The sequence below is a fragment of the Calonectris borealis genome, chromosome 1 (assembly GCF_964195595.1).
Source record: "Calonectris borealis chromosome 1, bCalBor7.hap1.2, whole genome shotgun sequence".
NCBI classification, from domain to species: domain Eukaryota; kingdom Metazoa; phylum Chordata; class Aves; order Procellariiformes; family Procellariidae; genus Calonectris; species Calonectris borealis.
Genome location: NC_134312.1, coordinates 41,249,627 through 41,266,096, shown reverse-complemented (window position 1 = coordinate 41,266,096; position 16,470 = coordinate 41,249,627). Strand labels below are relative to the sequence as shown.

At 41.9% G+C, this 16,470-nt stretch overlaps 1 protein-coding gene across 1 annotated transcript in view; it reads right to left on the bottom strand.

Annotated features, from left to right (window-relative positions):
• TPH2 (tryptophan hydroxylase 2) overlaps positions 1-4,841 on the bottom strand; it is a 45,859-nt gene extending 41,018 nt beyond the window's left edge. Inside the window, exons 1-3 of the mRNA XM_075150052.1 lie at positions 4,688-4,841; positions 2,055-2,238; positions 1,848-1,948 (exon numbers count right to left, since the gene is read on the bottom strand). Of these exons, the coding sequence (XP_075006153.1) occupies positions 1,848-1,948; positions 2,055-2,223 (270 nt within the window). The 5' untranslated portion in view covers positions 2,224-2,238; positions 4,688-4,841. The remainder of the gene's footprint in view (positions 1-1,847; positions 1,949-2,054; positions 2,239-4,687) is intronic.
• Positions 4,842-16,470: the final 11,629 nt, after the last annotated feature.

Below are 16,470 nucleotides of genomic sequence, written 5' to 3'. Positions count from 1 at the left end.
TAAGGAACAGGGCAGGCACCAGAAGTGGCCTTTGAAAGACCAGTCACAGGTTTTACAGTTTTTTCCCCCATCTCTAATACCTAGCATGCTGCATAGGCTAACAAATGGTGTGTAAATTATGTTTATAACAGTTCCCCCAAGTGTAAAATATATATTCATATAATGCAAATGTCTTTTTTCATTGTCTGTAAAACTGAAGGCAGATTTTCAGCAGAGCACTCAAGTATTTAATGAAGGCACCAGCTCAGAACATAAAACAGTATCAAATGGCTCGTCACAGTCATCGACTCAAGGCTAGAATGAGCTGCCACTACAGCCTCTGTTTGAACCAAATTACTGTTAATGGTTGCAGGTAATCAACAGACTTTTCCATTCTGAGAAAATGCGAGGTAAATCCTCGTTTGTCATCAAGAAATACGTGGCAGAAATCAGGATCCAGGAACGTGCTCCCCAACTGTGGGCCCACAGTGTGGGAAGGGCCCACACGCGATAGAAATGGCTGAAAACAAAGCGAGGTGATGGTGCTTATCATGGCTGATACATGGGCAGGTGACACTAGAGATGGGGAAGTGGGGCTGCCAGGGGACATAGTGATGATGTCCATATGCTTCTATATGCAGGCATGAGGCTCTGTGCCTGAGCCCCTGCCACAGCACGGCAGCTGTAGGAGCTGTGGAGCAGACAGGACAGAAGGCAGCAGTCTGAGTGCCATTTCTGCACTGACATACAGCCCCAAACCCAGGGCCACCAGGAGTACCTGCCTCTCCTCAGCCAAGGCAGTTACCACGGAGGAGTCGGCACAGGCACTGTAGTACCATGGTATAGCACAAATGCATCACTAGAGAGTCCCCTACACCAAACTGATCTTTCTGCTGTCACTTACAATCTCTTTGGGGCCATTTTTCACCACCTTGGACAGTACCCACAAAAATGTGTATGACAAAAACCAAAGGAGACTATCACCTACAGCTACAGTTTAATCTGATTCTATTACAAAACAATCTTACGGTCAGATATCCAAGTTCATTACCTACTTCCTTTCAGCTGGAAGTTTCCTACTATACCAGTTCAATCCAGCCTATTTTACTTTGGAGTAGGGATGAACACAACTAGCTACCACCACTATCTTTCAGCCAAGTGGTCCAATGATAGAAATTTGGATTTAGAACAAGTGAAAATGTTGTAACACAAACGCTTACCATCATCTGCCATCTAGAGACCCAGAAGTTAAGCATTTATGGACATCAGCCAAAAGAAATAAAACAGTGACAAATCTATTTTTTTGCCCTTTGCACTGAGCATTTGGCACTACTGCAGATACAGCTTGTGTGAAATGTCTCCTGTCACCAAAGACAGGAAACAATGCAAGACACCTTCCCATCTGCCGCCTTCATGCAGAAACAGGAACATGTTGCTCTGATTTATTTTGCAATTACCTCTTGAGTGCCCAAGGAAGTCTTCCTTCATAATTCTTTCTTCTCTGACACCTAAGTTAATATCAATTCTTACCTAAGAACTGTGACAGAACTGAAGGTCACATTGATCTAAACTCTGAGTCTGAAAGCTTCTATCAACAAGTTAATTTAAAAAATAAATAAATGAAAGCAGTACAAAAGGGGACATAGTTGTTCAAGAGTGAGTAAGTTTTCTGGAGGACCTCCTTTTTGGGTGTCCTACTACAGAAAAGGAAAATTAATTCACTGAAACCATTGAAGAGAACTAAATCTCCACCTTCTGAAATCCATATGCTCAAAAAAGTACTCAGAATCAGCAGTCAACAGGCTTTTTATTTGACTAGCAAATAACCTGAACAAATTATCTACAACACAATTTTATGTTACACTTACGGGGTGATCTGCATCCAGCTCAGATCCATACATCAAAACTCTCTGTGAGCATTTGTCTAATTCAGATATCTTCCTGGGGAACCAAGGGACACAGTCGAGATCTGTAGAAGACAGAATGAGTTGAATGTACTGGAGTGTAAGCTTATGGAGATACCTGTGCAAAACGTTTGTCAGAGTCTAAAACAATTGATACAAAAGCAGCCTTGCCTTCTTCATCAGTCCAGATGTTTTCTGGTGGATTGAGAGATACAATATTAGTTTGAAACTTGAGCAACTGGATTAGTTCATTAAATTCTTTCTTACTGCAGTCACAGTCCACAAAAATTTCCACCTCTGAGTTCCTTCTCTTCGATTTTCGTGATTCAATATGAACCATACTCACGTGTTTCTCCTGTGGAAAGATGAAATAGTGTATGAAATATAGACACATCAGCTAGAAGGGGAATATTGATGGCATGTTCCTCAGGAAAGTTTTTCCCAGTTATTAAAAGGTGTTTTCATTGAAAGTACTCACTTTGGACCTACATAACCGGTTAGTGATGCTTAATAAATAATAAAGACAAAAAAATCTGTAAACTGAATGTAAAAATAATACTGTTGTGTTTAATGAAGATTTAATTTTATCTAACAAGGCAACCTTTTACAAAGGACAGTATTACTTTATAATTTTTAAAAAGAAAAAAATTGTAATGCAATTGTATATTTACGTTTGTTAAACATGAAATGCAATTTTATTAGGCAATATGCATAATACTACTGTTAATTTAACTGAGTGTGTTTGCTTAGACGCTATTAAATGTGTACTACTTCAGCATCTCTCATGAACATGAGGGAGAAAATATTTTTTAAGGATAACTGTATATCAGTCCTCATCTATCTTTCTTGCAGCAATTATGAATTAGCTGAAGTGGTAATAGTAATAAAATTAAAATGTAATTATTCTCTATTATAATGTCCCCATCAAAACTAAATACATGAGTGTATAAATAGTTCTAGCATTAAAATTTTCCTTGGGGGTATCTCTCCCACCACAACTACTGGTCTGCCAAGGGTGTCGTACAATGACGGGCAACCATTATGTGTTATGGCTGACCTGATCTAGTGTTGTGATAGCCTTGCTTCAAAACAGGAGGTTGGACTAGATGATTACTTTCAACCAGTATTTCTATTGGCTCTTTGATTTTTCCTTTTTTTGCCAGACACAAACTGTCTGTTACTTTTCACAACTATCCTTTACTTACTCAGTGAAGCCAATAAAACATTTTTTGACTTCCAAATGGGGAGAACTCTGCGCTTGTACTTCCACCTGCCTGGTGTACTTTGCAGAAATGTCCATTTCAGGTGAAGGTCCCCTCTGGTACAGCCAAGCAGCAGTCTCTGCTTTTACACCTCTGGATATAGGTACATAATTCTTTAACTGGCATGCTCCATAAGGTATGTATACAGTGCATCTCCTTAGCTAACACATTCACATAACAAATTCACAGAAGGAAAACCCTCCATCTCCTGAGGATTTTGAATCCGCTATTTGTAAACTGGCAGATTACAAAGCCGAGCAGGATCATTTTGATGATCTACTCCTGAATAACACAGGCCAGAGGGCTCCCCTACGTGTTTTCAGCTGACACAGAGGTCTAACAGTTTTAGGCATTCTCTTGGGAAGTTGGACAAGTGGCTTTGATCTACCCTAGGTTGAGAAGAGAACAAAACCCTGCACTCCCCCTCACAGTACTCAAATCGTTAAGTGACTTCGTGAATGGGGGTGATATCTCTGCAATATCTTCCAGCCATGTTTTAAGAGACCAGAGTGAGTTATATGCCCATTCCCAAGAAGGGGGAGTTGATGTGTAAATCCAGGATTTCAGGTATGAACTCATTCAAGTATTTAAGCCAGAGCTGCAGTTAGACACTTAGCCCTTGGGGAGAAGCTGCATTGAAAACATGATTCCTGCAATTCCTATCAGCTTTCTGTCAAACACCCTGGTTCCTGGCAGCCTGCCTCTCGGGGGTCTAATTCACCCCCTTTTCCTTGGCTGGGGAATCTAGGTATCTACATCAGCCTTGGGAATCTGCTCCCAGAGCCAGCTCCTGTGACTTAGGACTGGTAATGCCCAGTGGTCCCACACTTACATCCCTCTGATGGCTTGGCCTTAGAAGTAGGCTCCAAGCCACCCCCTAACTTTCTCTTCACTGCACTGCACAGACTGAACAACCTAAGACTTTTATCGTACTGCTTTGCTTTTAACTATCCTCAGACATGCCTCCAAGCCCTCTTCAATTTACTAATAAGGCAAGAAAACTACATGCAGTACCAGCAGTCTGACCAAAAACCACCGATTGCATGGGATCTGTATGTGTACCAATACTTCATAATTTACGTTCTCAATACGTTTAGTTAGACGCATAAAGCCCTGACCCTGCAAGCACTTAAAGATGCATTTAACTTCATGACCAAACGTTGTCCTGCAGCAAGGCTGCCACCACCACCTGACTGTTATGTAATTTAGATTCTGAACTGCTCTCTGAAAGTGCCCCCTTTCATTGTGGCCTGCACACACAACTTCAGATCTAATTTACAGTGTTGAGAATCACACGTCGGAAATCTAAAGCGAATGGTGTGAAAATCAGCATCACTGTTAAACTTTATTCCAGAAAACCCTTCATGAGCCCAAAATGCTTTGTTGAATGGTCCGTAAAATTTTAAGTTACTTTTATTCAATTCTGCAGAGTGTAACTGCACTCTATTCCTTCCGCCACGGTCCATTAGATTTATACCAACAAACAACCTGATCTCAGTAGCCTTCCTGAGTCCGGTCAGCATAATGATTTGTAAGCTTTACCTGGAAGAGTCGGAGAGCTTTCACCAATCCACCAACTTCATTCTTCAAGGAAAACACCACGGCTGTCTTTCCACCTTCAGAAACAGATTCACCTTTCCCATTTCCCTTGTTCCCTTTCTTTTCCTCATTTTTCCCAGAACTTGATCTGTTTAGCTACAAATGGATAAAGAACAGCATCATTTCAGATGCAAATGAGCATTTCCTAAAATTAAGTCTTTTTAGGCAACGAGAAATTTTTGTTCAAAAATAGCTGAATTGAACTTATCCAGACTTAATTTAAAAGGTAATGTATTTACTTGAAACCAGTATCACAGGTCAAAAGTTGCTGTTAGAGATGACTGTGTAAGAGGCCAGTCCATAGAAAAAGCATAAGGAAAAGTATATGAATGTTTGGGATATATACAAATATGATGATATTATTAGGGCAATACTATCATTAGTAATAAACATGAAGCAAATGCAGATGGTCTGAATTACTGCACAATTTGCAGTGATGCTATTCTAGCCTGTACCCGTCAACTTATGACGATTTACACTGGTCTGTATTTTTGTATTAACCATTAAATTTAAAACATGAGGTTTATGTTCTCTGTTGTACCACAATTAATGTTGTCATGTAATGTCATTTTTCCTGAGAAAGCAAAACCTCTGTTGATTATACAAACGAGGACAGAAATACAAGCTTAGACTGTACCTCTCTTAGAAGATGAGCTGGCTGAGGAACTCAAAAAAACCAGAAAATCACACCATCCTTGGACACTCCTACATTCTTCTCACAATTTGGGAGTCAAAGACTGCTTTAAGCCAAATTTCAGCCAGCATTTTCCAAAAAATGTAATTTTATCAGCTTAAATCTTATTGAGATGCCAACAGCACAGTTTTTACAGACGATTTTTATACTATTGACCATCATTTTCAAAAACCAGCCAGCATTTTCCAATGCCCAGGTTGTGACTCCTGGAGAAATGAAATTTCCAGTGAGCTGCTAACTGCTTTTTCTAAAACAGTATCATCCATAATACAGTCACTAAAAAAAATGTAGAGATAGTAATTAAGAATCATATACACCTATTCCACAAGGATTAATTTTTTTTTCTTTGGTAAATTGTAAAGCAGTATGAAAGGAAAATAACGTGAGAATAGATTAAGTTTTTAAACAGGTCTCACAACACTTGATGACAGCCAAGTTAAATCTGTATTCTTATTTTTTCCTTACAGGTAAGTTATCCCACTTGCATAATGTCTGCGGACCTGCGCCAATGGACTTTAGCAAAGAGTCTCTCTGTGCTTCTAGAAGATTTTACAAGATTTCATCACGTGCTCCGTGACCCAGCAGAAAATTAGTAAGCTTTAGCCTGATTCCTCTTCAAACTGGATTACGTAAAATGATTTTCTTAAAAATGGGTATCGCTGACAGTGATGAGGTATTACATCCATCTCAATGTATCCACATGGTTCATGTCAAATTGGTTTACTTTTTTACCTGATCCTAGTCCACTCTGAAATATCCACTGAAGAGAGAGCGCGCAGCTCCCAAGTCAGCTCCCACTGGATCTACTGAGATTTTTTTTAAAGGTACAAGAATGCACTGAATTAAAAAGAGGGCTAGTTAAAATGCATCATCTTACCAAAAGCCACTCTTTAAACAGCACAGGTTAAACTAGCCACACTTAAACTAGTTACTGGACATGCTAAAAAGTCTCTGGGGTCTCTTCTCATCATTTATTAGACTACACAGAAACAATCTGGAAAAGCAATTATGTTTATGGAATGACATATGAAGGGTTTCAAACATGTTTATTTTTTAGTAATTGAGCTTTTATGATTCTGTTTGGTAGGAGGTTTGCTCAGGGATAGTTTAGGAGAAGGTCACTTTTGCTTTAACTTCAATAGCACTTGGGATTTGGCTGAGCCCTTCTCACATACATCAAGTACACAACCTCCGCATGAAGTGACAAAGATGCTATTTTTATAGTATCCGTGACTTTCCACTGTGTGCTGCTTTCTGGAAGCAAGGATCACGTACTTAACTGAGTCTCCGAGAATCTCAATACCATCAATTCCTCTGGGAAACGAGAGCACTTGGCACCTTCCAAGACTGCACAGGTTCCCTAATATGCTCAAGCGAGCATTACCTGAAGTGATGACTGAAAGCCTCTCTCAAGCATTTGAAAACTAGATTAGCTAATTGTTATGGGCCCAGTAGAAGAGGCTGTGATACTGCAAGAACTCGACTCTTATCAGCCATCCTCATTAGTATAGTTCATAATTAAATAATGACTAGCAGATCAACCTTCCTAATGAAAATGAATTATCTGGAGCAAGCACAAGTACTCAGGGAAAAAAGTCATTTATAGCAGGACTCAGTGAAGAAAGTAACTCAAATATAAAGACAGCAAACCAAATTTATCCCATTTAATTAAATATTTCCAATGGAAGCAAAGCATGTACAAATAGGGATATTCCACATTTTACTATAAAGACAATAGGCCAGTTCACAACTGGTACAAACTGGTGCATTCTGTTGGTTCTACTCAAGTGACCTGAGTCTTCATGTGTTGCAAAATTTTCTAGGAGGCAAAGTCTTCATAATCCTAAATATTTCACATGTTCAGAGCAGGTTACATTATTACTACCTATTAACATTCTTTATTCATATTAAAGCACACCTATTCAAATACCTGTTTACCTGTAAGCATACAGAAGTTTATCCTGTGCTTGAAATCACTCAACCACCTGTTGCACCCGTATCATCATCCTACAGAGAACCGTTTCTACCTCCTGACAGGGTTTTCAACAGGGAAATTGCACGTCCTCTGCACGATGCTCCCGCATGTTCTCACACCCCTGCTAGTTGGCAGAAGCTGGAAAACCTCAAAGCCAGCTGCTCTGCGATGGAAGTGCCATGGGCACCAGTGCAGTGTAAGTGCAGGTGATTGCATATTGCCAAAAATGTTTTAGATATCATGCTGTGAGGTTTGCAAGTGCCTTGAAAAGGCAGATTCTGCTGACACAGCACTAGTGCACACAGTCGGCAGGGCTAATCACAGGCTTTCGAAATTCAAGCATTTAAAAACACCTGAACTAGACCCCAATGCCTTTATATTATTCCAATAGCAATACGGTTAATTTCAGTAGCAAAACTTTAATGAAACTTTCGCTATTGTTTCAAGACACATTTAAGGCAGCGTTTTGGATGAGGGCCGGTTAGACGGCAAAGTGAGTTTCACCGGCCCCTGTAACTGCTGCAACCCGTTCGCCTGACCTTCAAGTTCCGAGGAAGGGGGACGGCTCGCTGGCACCGGGCCCCCCGGACGGGCCAGCCGAACCGACCCACCTCGCAACTCCCCTGGCAGCGGTTCCCCCTCCCGCCCCCGCCGCCGCCGGGGGTGGGCCCGGCGGAGAAGCCCCGCTCCCAGCCCCGCCACTTACGGTGAGGCTGCCGACGGCGGGGCGCTCCTCCGGCAGGGCCGAGTCCAGCGAGAAGCCCCTCCGCGCCCAGTACTTACTGGAGAACATCATCATGGCGGGCTGCATGGGGCCGGCCGGGCGGGCGAGGGGCAGTGCCGCGCTCTGCCCGCCTCGCCCCGCGGCGGCTCCTTTTATACGCCCCCGCGGAGACTGATGGAAACCCGATTAGGGGAGACCCGTCTCCGGGTGACGAGAGCCGCCGGCAGATGGACGCCCACGGTCCCCGCTTACCTCAGCCGCCGCCGCGCACCGCCAGCGCCGCCGGGACGGGGAGCGGTGTCGCCTCCGGGCGCTGCCCAGCCCCGGCAGGAGCCCCCCCAGGGCCAGGAAGGCTGCGGGCGCCCCGGGGGAGCTGTGCCGACCGCAACCCCGGAGGCCCCCGCTGCGGGACGGCTCCCCCTGCCCGCGCCTGGGGGAAGGCAACGCCTTCACCTTCCCCTCAGACCGCTGCCCGCCCCGGCCCCGCTGCGGGGCACAGCTCTGCGCGGGCGGCGGCGGTCACCCGGCCCGGCCGCCTGCCTCGGGCAGGGAAACACGGCTTTGAACCCAACCCGGGAAGCCGAACCGGCCTGCCCTCTCCCCCCACCGCGGGCAGGGCGGGCAGCAGGGCCGGCAGGGCTTACCGCCCAGGGGCAGGCTGCCCAGGCCCCAGGGCCTCGGGGGGGGGTGGGGGAATAGGCCCAGCAGTGCCATGGGGACAGAGCCCAGGGGGAACATGGGGACAGCACGCCAAAGAAAAGTAGGGGCTGAGTTTCTACACAGAAAAGTTGTGCTGAGATTCTGATGTGAAAAGTTCTTTGATGTGGAAACTCATCTCTCCCGTTTATAGAGTACGGCTTTGAAAAAACATAGGCTGGTTCAGAGAAGATGTATTAAGGGATAGGAATTATATCTTGTAATGAAAGACTTAACATACCTTAAATATTGAAGGGTGATTGGTGACATGCAAAGAGTACTTCCACTGAAAGAGAATGCTTGACTGGAAAAAACTTTTTAGTCAAGACAGCAATGGCTGTGGTTTCTGCCTGAGCTGTGTAAGGGCCAGACCCCAATCATAAGAATCTCTTCTAACCACAACATCAATAAAGCAATTAATCACCTATGAAGGTAAAACAATTCCATACATATTTATACGTATATGACAACTTCACTTGTCTCTGAAATACTCATGTCTCTGGGGGTAAAGATATTTTTTTTTTTTAAGAATTTGTTTATTACTTAATTTCAGACTACTATTAGCTCAAATTTTAAGTGAGCTTAAGGCAACTGCTGAAACAATAACTGGACTGCAGTGTTAAGGTACTGTCTCAGTCTCTCAAATCTACTTGTGAAATTGTTTTAGGATTTTTAATTTTTCTTACACTAACATTCTGAGGTCAAACACACATTTTGTCACCTACCATTATCATTTGCTCTCCCTATAATTTTTGTCCCTGCTTCTCCTATTTTCCAAAACTTTTCCATGACCTACTTTGAATAAATAGGTTACCTTACAGAGTGTAGGACTGAACAGCACATCCGGATTGGAAGCACTATTTCAGCAAGTTTCCTTCAAATACATACACAGTTTTCTCTGTTCCAACACACCAGGCAGGGGAAACAGTCACTGCTTCCCCTTGAAAAGCACCATCAGTGACTTGCCCTGCAGCCTCCCCGAACAGGGGCAACCTAGCTGAATCGCTGGCATCACGTGGCCTTAACTTGGTATACACACAGATCACACAGACAGAAGAAAAAGTTAAAACCAGATCCACTGAAGCTGAGACACTGAGCAGGGAGCTGCCCGAGGCAAGTAGCAGGAGATATCACTCATAGTAGCCAGCTTCATGCGACTTCTAACTCAGCTGCAGACTGTCTCCCTTCACAACCTCAATGCCTTTAGCCTTGCTAGACTCAGCATCTTATAACTTGTGTTTACATATCTGCATCGTCAGGGAATTCGTTTTGCTCTTAAGAGTCCAACACAGAGGCACAACAGAAAATTGGAGGCCGTTTCACAGCTCCCATGGAGCATCACGGAATCTTACCGTTTATCACAACTAACAAAAACCAGCAAAAGCTTCCAGTCTAAACTGGCCGTTGTCAGTCAGATGACCCCTTTCTTAAAATGGATGGTCATGCTTCATGTTCAGGACCAGGATGGGTTCACAGCTGCCTCGGAACTCATGGGAAGTCTGAAGCAAACCCTTTTAGCCTTGCTTTTCCAAAGTTTCCCATGTGTAAAATGTAATAAGGATCCTTTCTTCTGCTTGACAATAAGATTGTAGTAATATTTGGTTCCTCTACCTGCTTCTGTAATGCAAATCAATCATTTTTGTTATGCTAACCCACAAAGATTTACTTCATTTTCCCAGTTAGGGGAAAGCATGTCTACATGTGATAGTTCAGTCTCAAGAGTTATCAAGAGATATTGTCTGTCATGTTTATTCATTATTTTTAATAATGGGAAAGCAAGTTGGAGTCTTTGGACTTTTATATTCCTACCTGCTACACCTGAGATACCTAGACACAGTTCCCGCAGCTGAACAATTTATCGCCGAACAGTGAGATCGCTTAGCACTCTCTGAATGCTCCAACGACGAAATCAAGCTCTACTGAGCAGGCTTTTCTCCTAACAGCGTGACAAAGCACAATTTTATCTACTGTTAGATGCTAGCTCTGCAGCTGGGACATCACACAAATCAGTGACCCTACTACCCAGTAGCCTTGCTATCTATCACAGCTCTGTGCGGTAACTAGAGCATGGCAAAGGTTTTCTGTCTCTCATAGCCTCTTCAGGATGACTCATGAATGCAAAACAAACAATGGTACATTATGTCAGCAGGTACTGTCTAACAGGCAGGGAAGACTCAAATGATTCAACTATTGTAACCGTGCTGCCAGACCATGAATCCCACAGAGAGACTGATTCTCCCTGGAGAGGAAGTTCTTTTGCAACTTATATTTTGTAGGTGGACTTTCCCATATCAATGCCAGATGAGAGGACACACATTTATGGACTGAAGATGTTTATTGCTTCTTTGTTCTAGCTACAGTACAACAGAGTTGGTATATGGCTCTGGGATTACCGCTGAACTACAGATTTTGTTTAGAGTTCAACTACAGCTCACAGGGCCACATACGTGACAAAAATGAACACTTAAAATCCCTGGCCAAAAAACTGGAAGTTCATTGAAGCAGCTATTCAAAAATATCTGTTTGAGAACATACGTCAGGGTGCCACGTAGCAATCTTATTTCACTTTAGGAGATAGAGTTAATGTTGATAGAAGTAAAAGTAGCTGTCTAGCACACAGATAAGCTTACTTTTATTTCTAAAAGGCATCTTATTGCCTATAATCAGAAACTCCAAGATCTTCTTTAGTTTTCCTCTCCTCCTATGAGAGAACAGAGTCACTGTTGTCTGAACTCCTAAGCTATGCACTTTTTAAGCTTAAAAATGCAGAATTCTCAAATGGAAGTTAAACTCTAAATCCAAAGCAAGTCTGTGAGATGTTTTCAATGTTTGAATCATTTTCCCCCTTTAGGGATACTGACTGTCCATTTCAGCATAGTTTTCCTTAAAACTATTTGTAACATTTACCATAGTTTGATGACATTTACTAGCAACCTTAAGACCTTCCATTTGATTTTAACAGAAGGATAAAATTCACAGTGCAGAGTAGCTAGTGTACACCAAGAAATAATCTGAATTTACTTCTGGCTCTCCCAGATCACCATCAAGTCTTTGTCTACAGGCGTGCTACAGCAGGAAGGAGAACTTTGAAGTCACAGTGTGGCAGAATGGGGAAAGAAACGAAGCTATGAAAAAGCATCAAAAAAGCATGAAGAAGGGTGGCCTTCACAAGGATCTAAAAATGAAAAGAACATTATTCAATGTAAGGTCAAAAAGGCAAGGAGGAGAACAGATACTCTTATTATTAATGCAAGAGATGTTGACACAAGCAGAAAACAGAAGTCTCGATACCTAACCAAATCATCAATTATTTGGTAAAACAAGGGCTTTGTGAAATAATTGACAAATAGACTAGCCAAAGGAGTTTCTTACAACAAGGAAAGAAAGATGTACAATCTGTTCCCAGATTATCAAAGATACACGCACCAACTCAAAAGTCCATTTCTCTGAGTGAGATAGGCCTGCTGAAAAATCTGTGATGAGAACATAGACCTAATTTAAGTCACAAAGATACGGGAAGCACAGGTTTTCAAGCAGCCAGCAAAATCACCCCAAGTTCTAATAGCACAAAAGAGGATTTTAATCAACCAACAGCTGTTGGGAAAGGATATCTACCAAATGATAGACTGGCTAGGAAGATCTGGGAATACAAATGATAAATTTTGATCCAGGATTTGGAAGAAAACAATGGAAGGAGACGCTCTGGTAGATTTTATTTGAGCCAACAGAGAGGAACTAGTTGAAAATATAATGCAGAAGGTGGACTGCATGAAGAATGAACATCAAATGAATTCACAATCTTTGGCCAAAAAAGAGTCAGAGAAGAAAGCAGAAACTGACACTTTCAGAAACGAGGACTTCAGTAAATTCAGTTATTACAACATCCAAGAGGAGGAAACCTAGATCAGAAAGACAATTATTTCCTTGCTTCAGGAAAAAATAAAGTAGAGTTTCATCAGGAAACTGTTTCACTGTAGAGGAAGTGTAGTCTTCTACTACACTTTTACTAGTAGTATCGTAAGTCATTAGTTAGTCATTAGTTTGTCATTACCTTCAATTCAAAAAAGTCGCTTACAGGAGGTGAAAACTAGGACCAAGCTACTAAATACAGGCAGCAAAACACATTAACACACAGACAAAGGCTGTGGTACAAAATTCAAAGGAATTAGTAGAGGACATCAAAAGCAATTTTTTCCTAAGTATTTAATGCCTTTTTTTTTTTTTTTTAACATCATTCTTTGCTAAAAGAATCACCTGTGACCAGGGGTCCTCATAATTAACAACAAGGGTAGAGAAGTAAGCTCTTAGCTTTTAAGAAGATAAAACAATATTGGAGAATACTTGGGGTAGGTCTCATCATTCCAAATGACTTGGCACAGAAGCCACACTTAGAGTAGGCTCATTAAATCTCTGCCTTCAATAACTATTTTAAGAACTCAGTGGATGGACAAGTCACAAAAAGACTGGGAAAAGGCTAAAATTATGTCCATTTTCAAGAAGATATTGGGGAGGAGGAAGGGCTGAAGAATTATGGACCAGTCTAATTTCATTTGTTTGAGAAAACAGAAGTACAGAAATTATTTGTAAAGACCTAGAAGATAACAGATGATTAAACAGTCAAGATGGATTTGCTGAGAACAAATTGAGTCAAGCAAATCTCATTTCCTCTTACGACAGTCCTGTGGACCAAGGCAAAACAATACATGTCATTCATCTTGATGGTAGTGAAGCATTTGGCATGGTCTCTCATAACATTCTCACAAGACAGATAAGGAAACCAAGTCCAGATGAAACTAATAGATTGGACAAAGGGGTGCGTTTACTGTGGAATGGAAGGGTGCAGAGAACAGGAGAGCCACGAGTGCCTACCCTCACCCCTGTACTATTTAATAATAACCTGAGTGACCATGTGGAGACCACCCGTAAATTCCCAGACTGTACCTACCACAGAGATGCCGTAACGGTTACAAAATTTAAACAGATCTTGGTGGGGAAAGGGCTACTTATAGATGACCAGCTGCACAATTACAAGAGAAGGCAGAGCTCATATGAAGGGAGTCAAATGTTACAGAAAATCACCAGCTGCATGTGACCATTCAGTCTGCCCTGGAATTCTACAAACACCTGAAGAGTGCTTGCATAATGGACTGCAGGATCTACAAAGGTATCCTCCAAACAGATCAGACAAGCATCTGGCAGAAGACAGGCCTTCCAACAGGAGATAGTCTAGCTAGTCTAAGATAGTCTAGATAGTCTAAGTCTAGATAGTCTAAGTCACGAGCTTTTAAAAGTGCCTTCCAATATTGCAAATCTATGATTTTAACAAACCTGCAGTATGTATATACTCAGGTATATACCTCATGGTGAAAACACATGTGGTATGATTGATCTGGCTAAAAGAACTGGTTAAGTCTGAAATTTATCAGCTCTGTTATGTGGTTCACCATACACTGCACAAATTAATCATACAAGCATAAAAAATGTAGCGGCAGAGGCCAGAGAAAAAGGGACCAGTAGTGCCACTTTTGGTAGAAGCAATTGTACTGTTTTGCTGCTTGAGGAATTATCAAGTCCCTGAACCCAAATATCTGTACTTTAAAGACTTTCTTGGTGTCCTGCATCAGTTACTTTAACAGTAAAACCAGAAGAGTGTGTGAAAGCTCTCCAAGACCAATGCCCAAGTGTGGCATGCACCCATGTAACCTAAAGGACATCTGGACCAATTCATGCATCAAGAGTTGTTTTGGAAAAGTTTCTGGTGTTGCATCTCATTGAATTATGACAAGCAACAGAACAGCTGAATATAAGTTGCTTATATGCAATACAAATATTTTTCGCGTCAGGTCTAAGTGGGCACTTAAGAAGTGTCATCTTCAATATGAAGGATTAATTTATTTCTAGCATGATCTCAGACACCATCAAGAATGGCTGTCTTTACACCAAACTGGGTCAGGCTGGGATGCGGTTAACTTTCCTCATAGCAGCCCATATAGTGCTGTGCTTTGGGTTTGTGCCTAAACCAGTGTCGATAACACACCAGTGTTGCAGCTCTTGCTGAACCCTGCCTGCACAGCACTGAAGCTTTCTCGCTTCTTCCCCCAGGGGTGAGCAAAAGGTTGAGAGCGGACACAGCCGGGACAGCGGCCCCAAACTGACCAGAGGGATATTCCGTACCACATGCCATTATGCTCAGCAATAAAAGCTCAGGAAAAGGAGGAGGAAGCAGGGACATTCATGGCCATGGCGTTTATCTTTCCAAGGAACCTGTGTTGAGTCCTTGCTTTCCAGGAAGTGCCTGGACACCTGCCTGCCGATGGGCAGTAGTGAATGAAATCCTCTTTGTGCTTTGCTGGCAGGAACAGCATTTGCTTTCCCAGTTAAATTGTCATTGTCCCAATCCATGAGCCTTCTTGCCTTCTATTTTCTTCCCAGCCCATGGGAGAGGGGAGTGGGCGAGAGGCTGGGTGGGTGCTTGGCTGCTGGCCGGGGTCAACCATACTACACACAGAGAGGAAACACATGACCACCATTTGCTGAACTGCTAGCCTGGGCAAAAAATTAGGCTCTACAGAATGAGGCTCTGCTGTTAGTTGGTTAATAACAAGATACATATGTAGAAACAGTCCAAGAACTAATGTTCAGGTAGGGTACACGTAGCCTGTATAATCAAAAATATATACTGTAATCAAATTCCTTCAAAACATAACCCGTCTAGAGACTTCATTTATTTGAATTACATGGACAGTTTGAAATATGTATGTGATTCAACTGTGAAATTCATTTCGGATGAAGCAAAAAGTGACATCCCACAACATATTTGTTGTTTGCAATTCATCAGAAAATTCAATTTGTGCCAAAGATATTGTGATTCAACATGAAAAAATAGCACGCATTATTTAAAAAATGTTTACGATTAAAATCCCCACTTAAATAATTAAATTCAAGCTTAATTTATACAAGGCCTGCACTGCAGTAACATCACTTAATTGAATAGCAGACATTATCAAGTCCCACTAACCACGAAGCACAATTTGTCTTTTAACACCATAAAAAAAAGGCATTTGAAAGCATCTTTAAATCAAATATATATGAATTAATATATATGAAATCTGTCTGTTAAATGCTCAGTTATGTTTCTGTGTCTCTTATCACCTTATCAATGCTCATATACAGTCATGTCAACTACTGAGCTAGATATAGGTACCTAAATGCACATTGAGAACCAGCGGTTAGGATTTCCTGCTTTAATCCCAGCCACCACGGAGCAACTCATGGAATTTCTCCCATAAGAACAAGCACCGACCTCTCTGCCACGATTCTTTCACACAGGCAGAGACGGCACCAACCACTGACTAGACTTGTTCAGAACACAGTCAACAGATTTGAAAAATATATTTAGCCAGCCACAGACGAAATCGTGTTACCAGCCACTTTTCTACAGGCCACAGACCAAATTTCAGTTTTAAGTTGCATCTATACAAGAATATTGACTAAAACTGAGTCTGAGGAATAGTTAACACATTTCTAAACAAGGCTGAGGAATCGCTAATGCATTTCCTAAACAAATGATTACTCCTGCACACAGCCCACTTAATTACCTTTTTCCAATCACATTTGTAATGTGAATCAATTCTCAG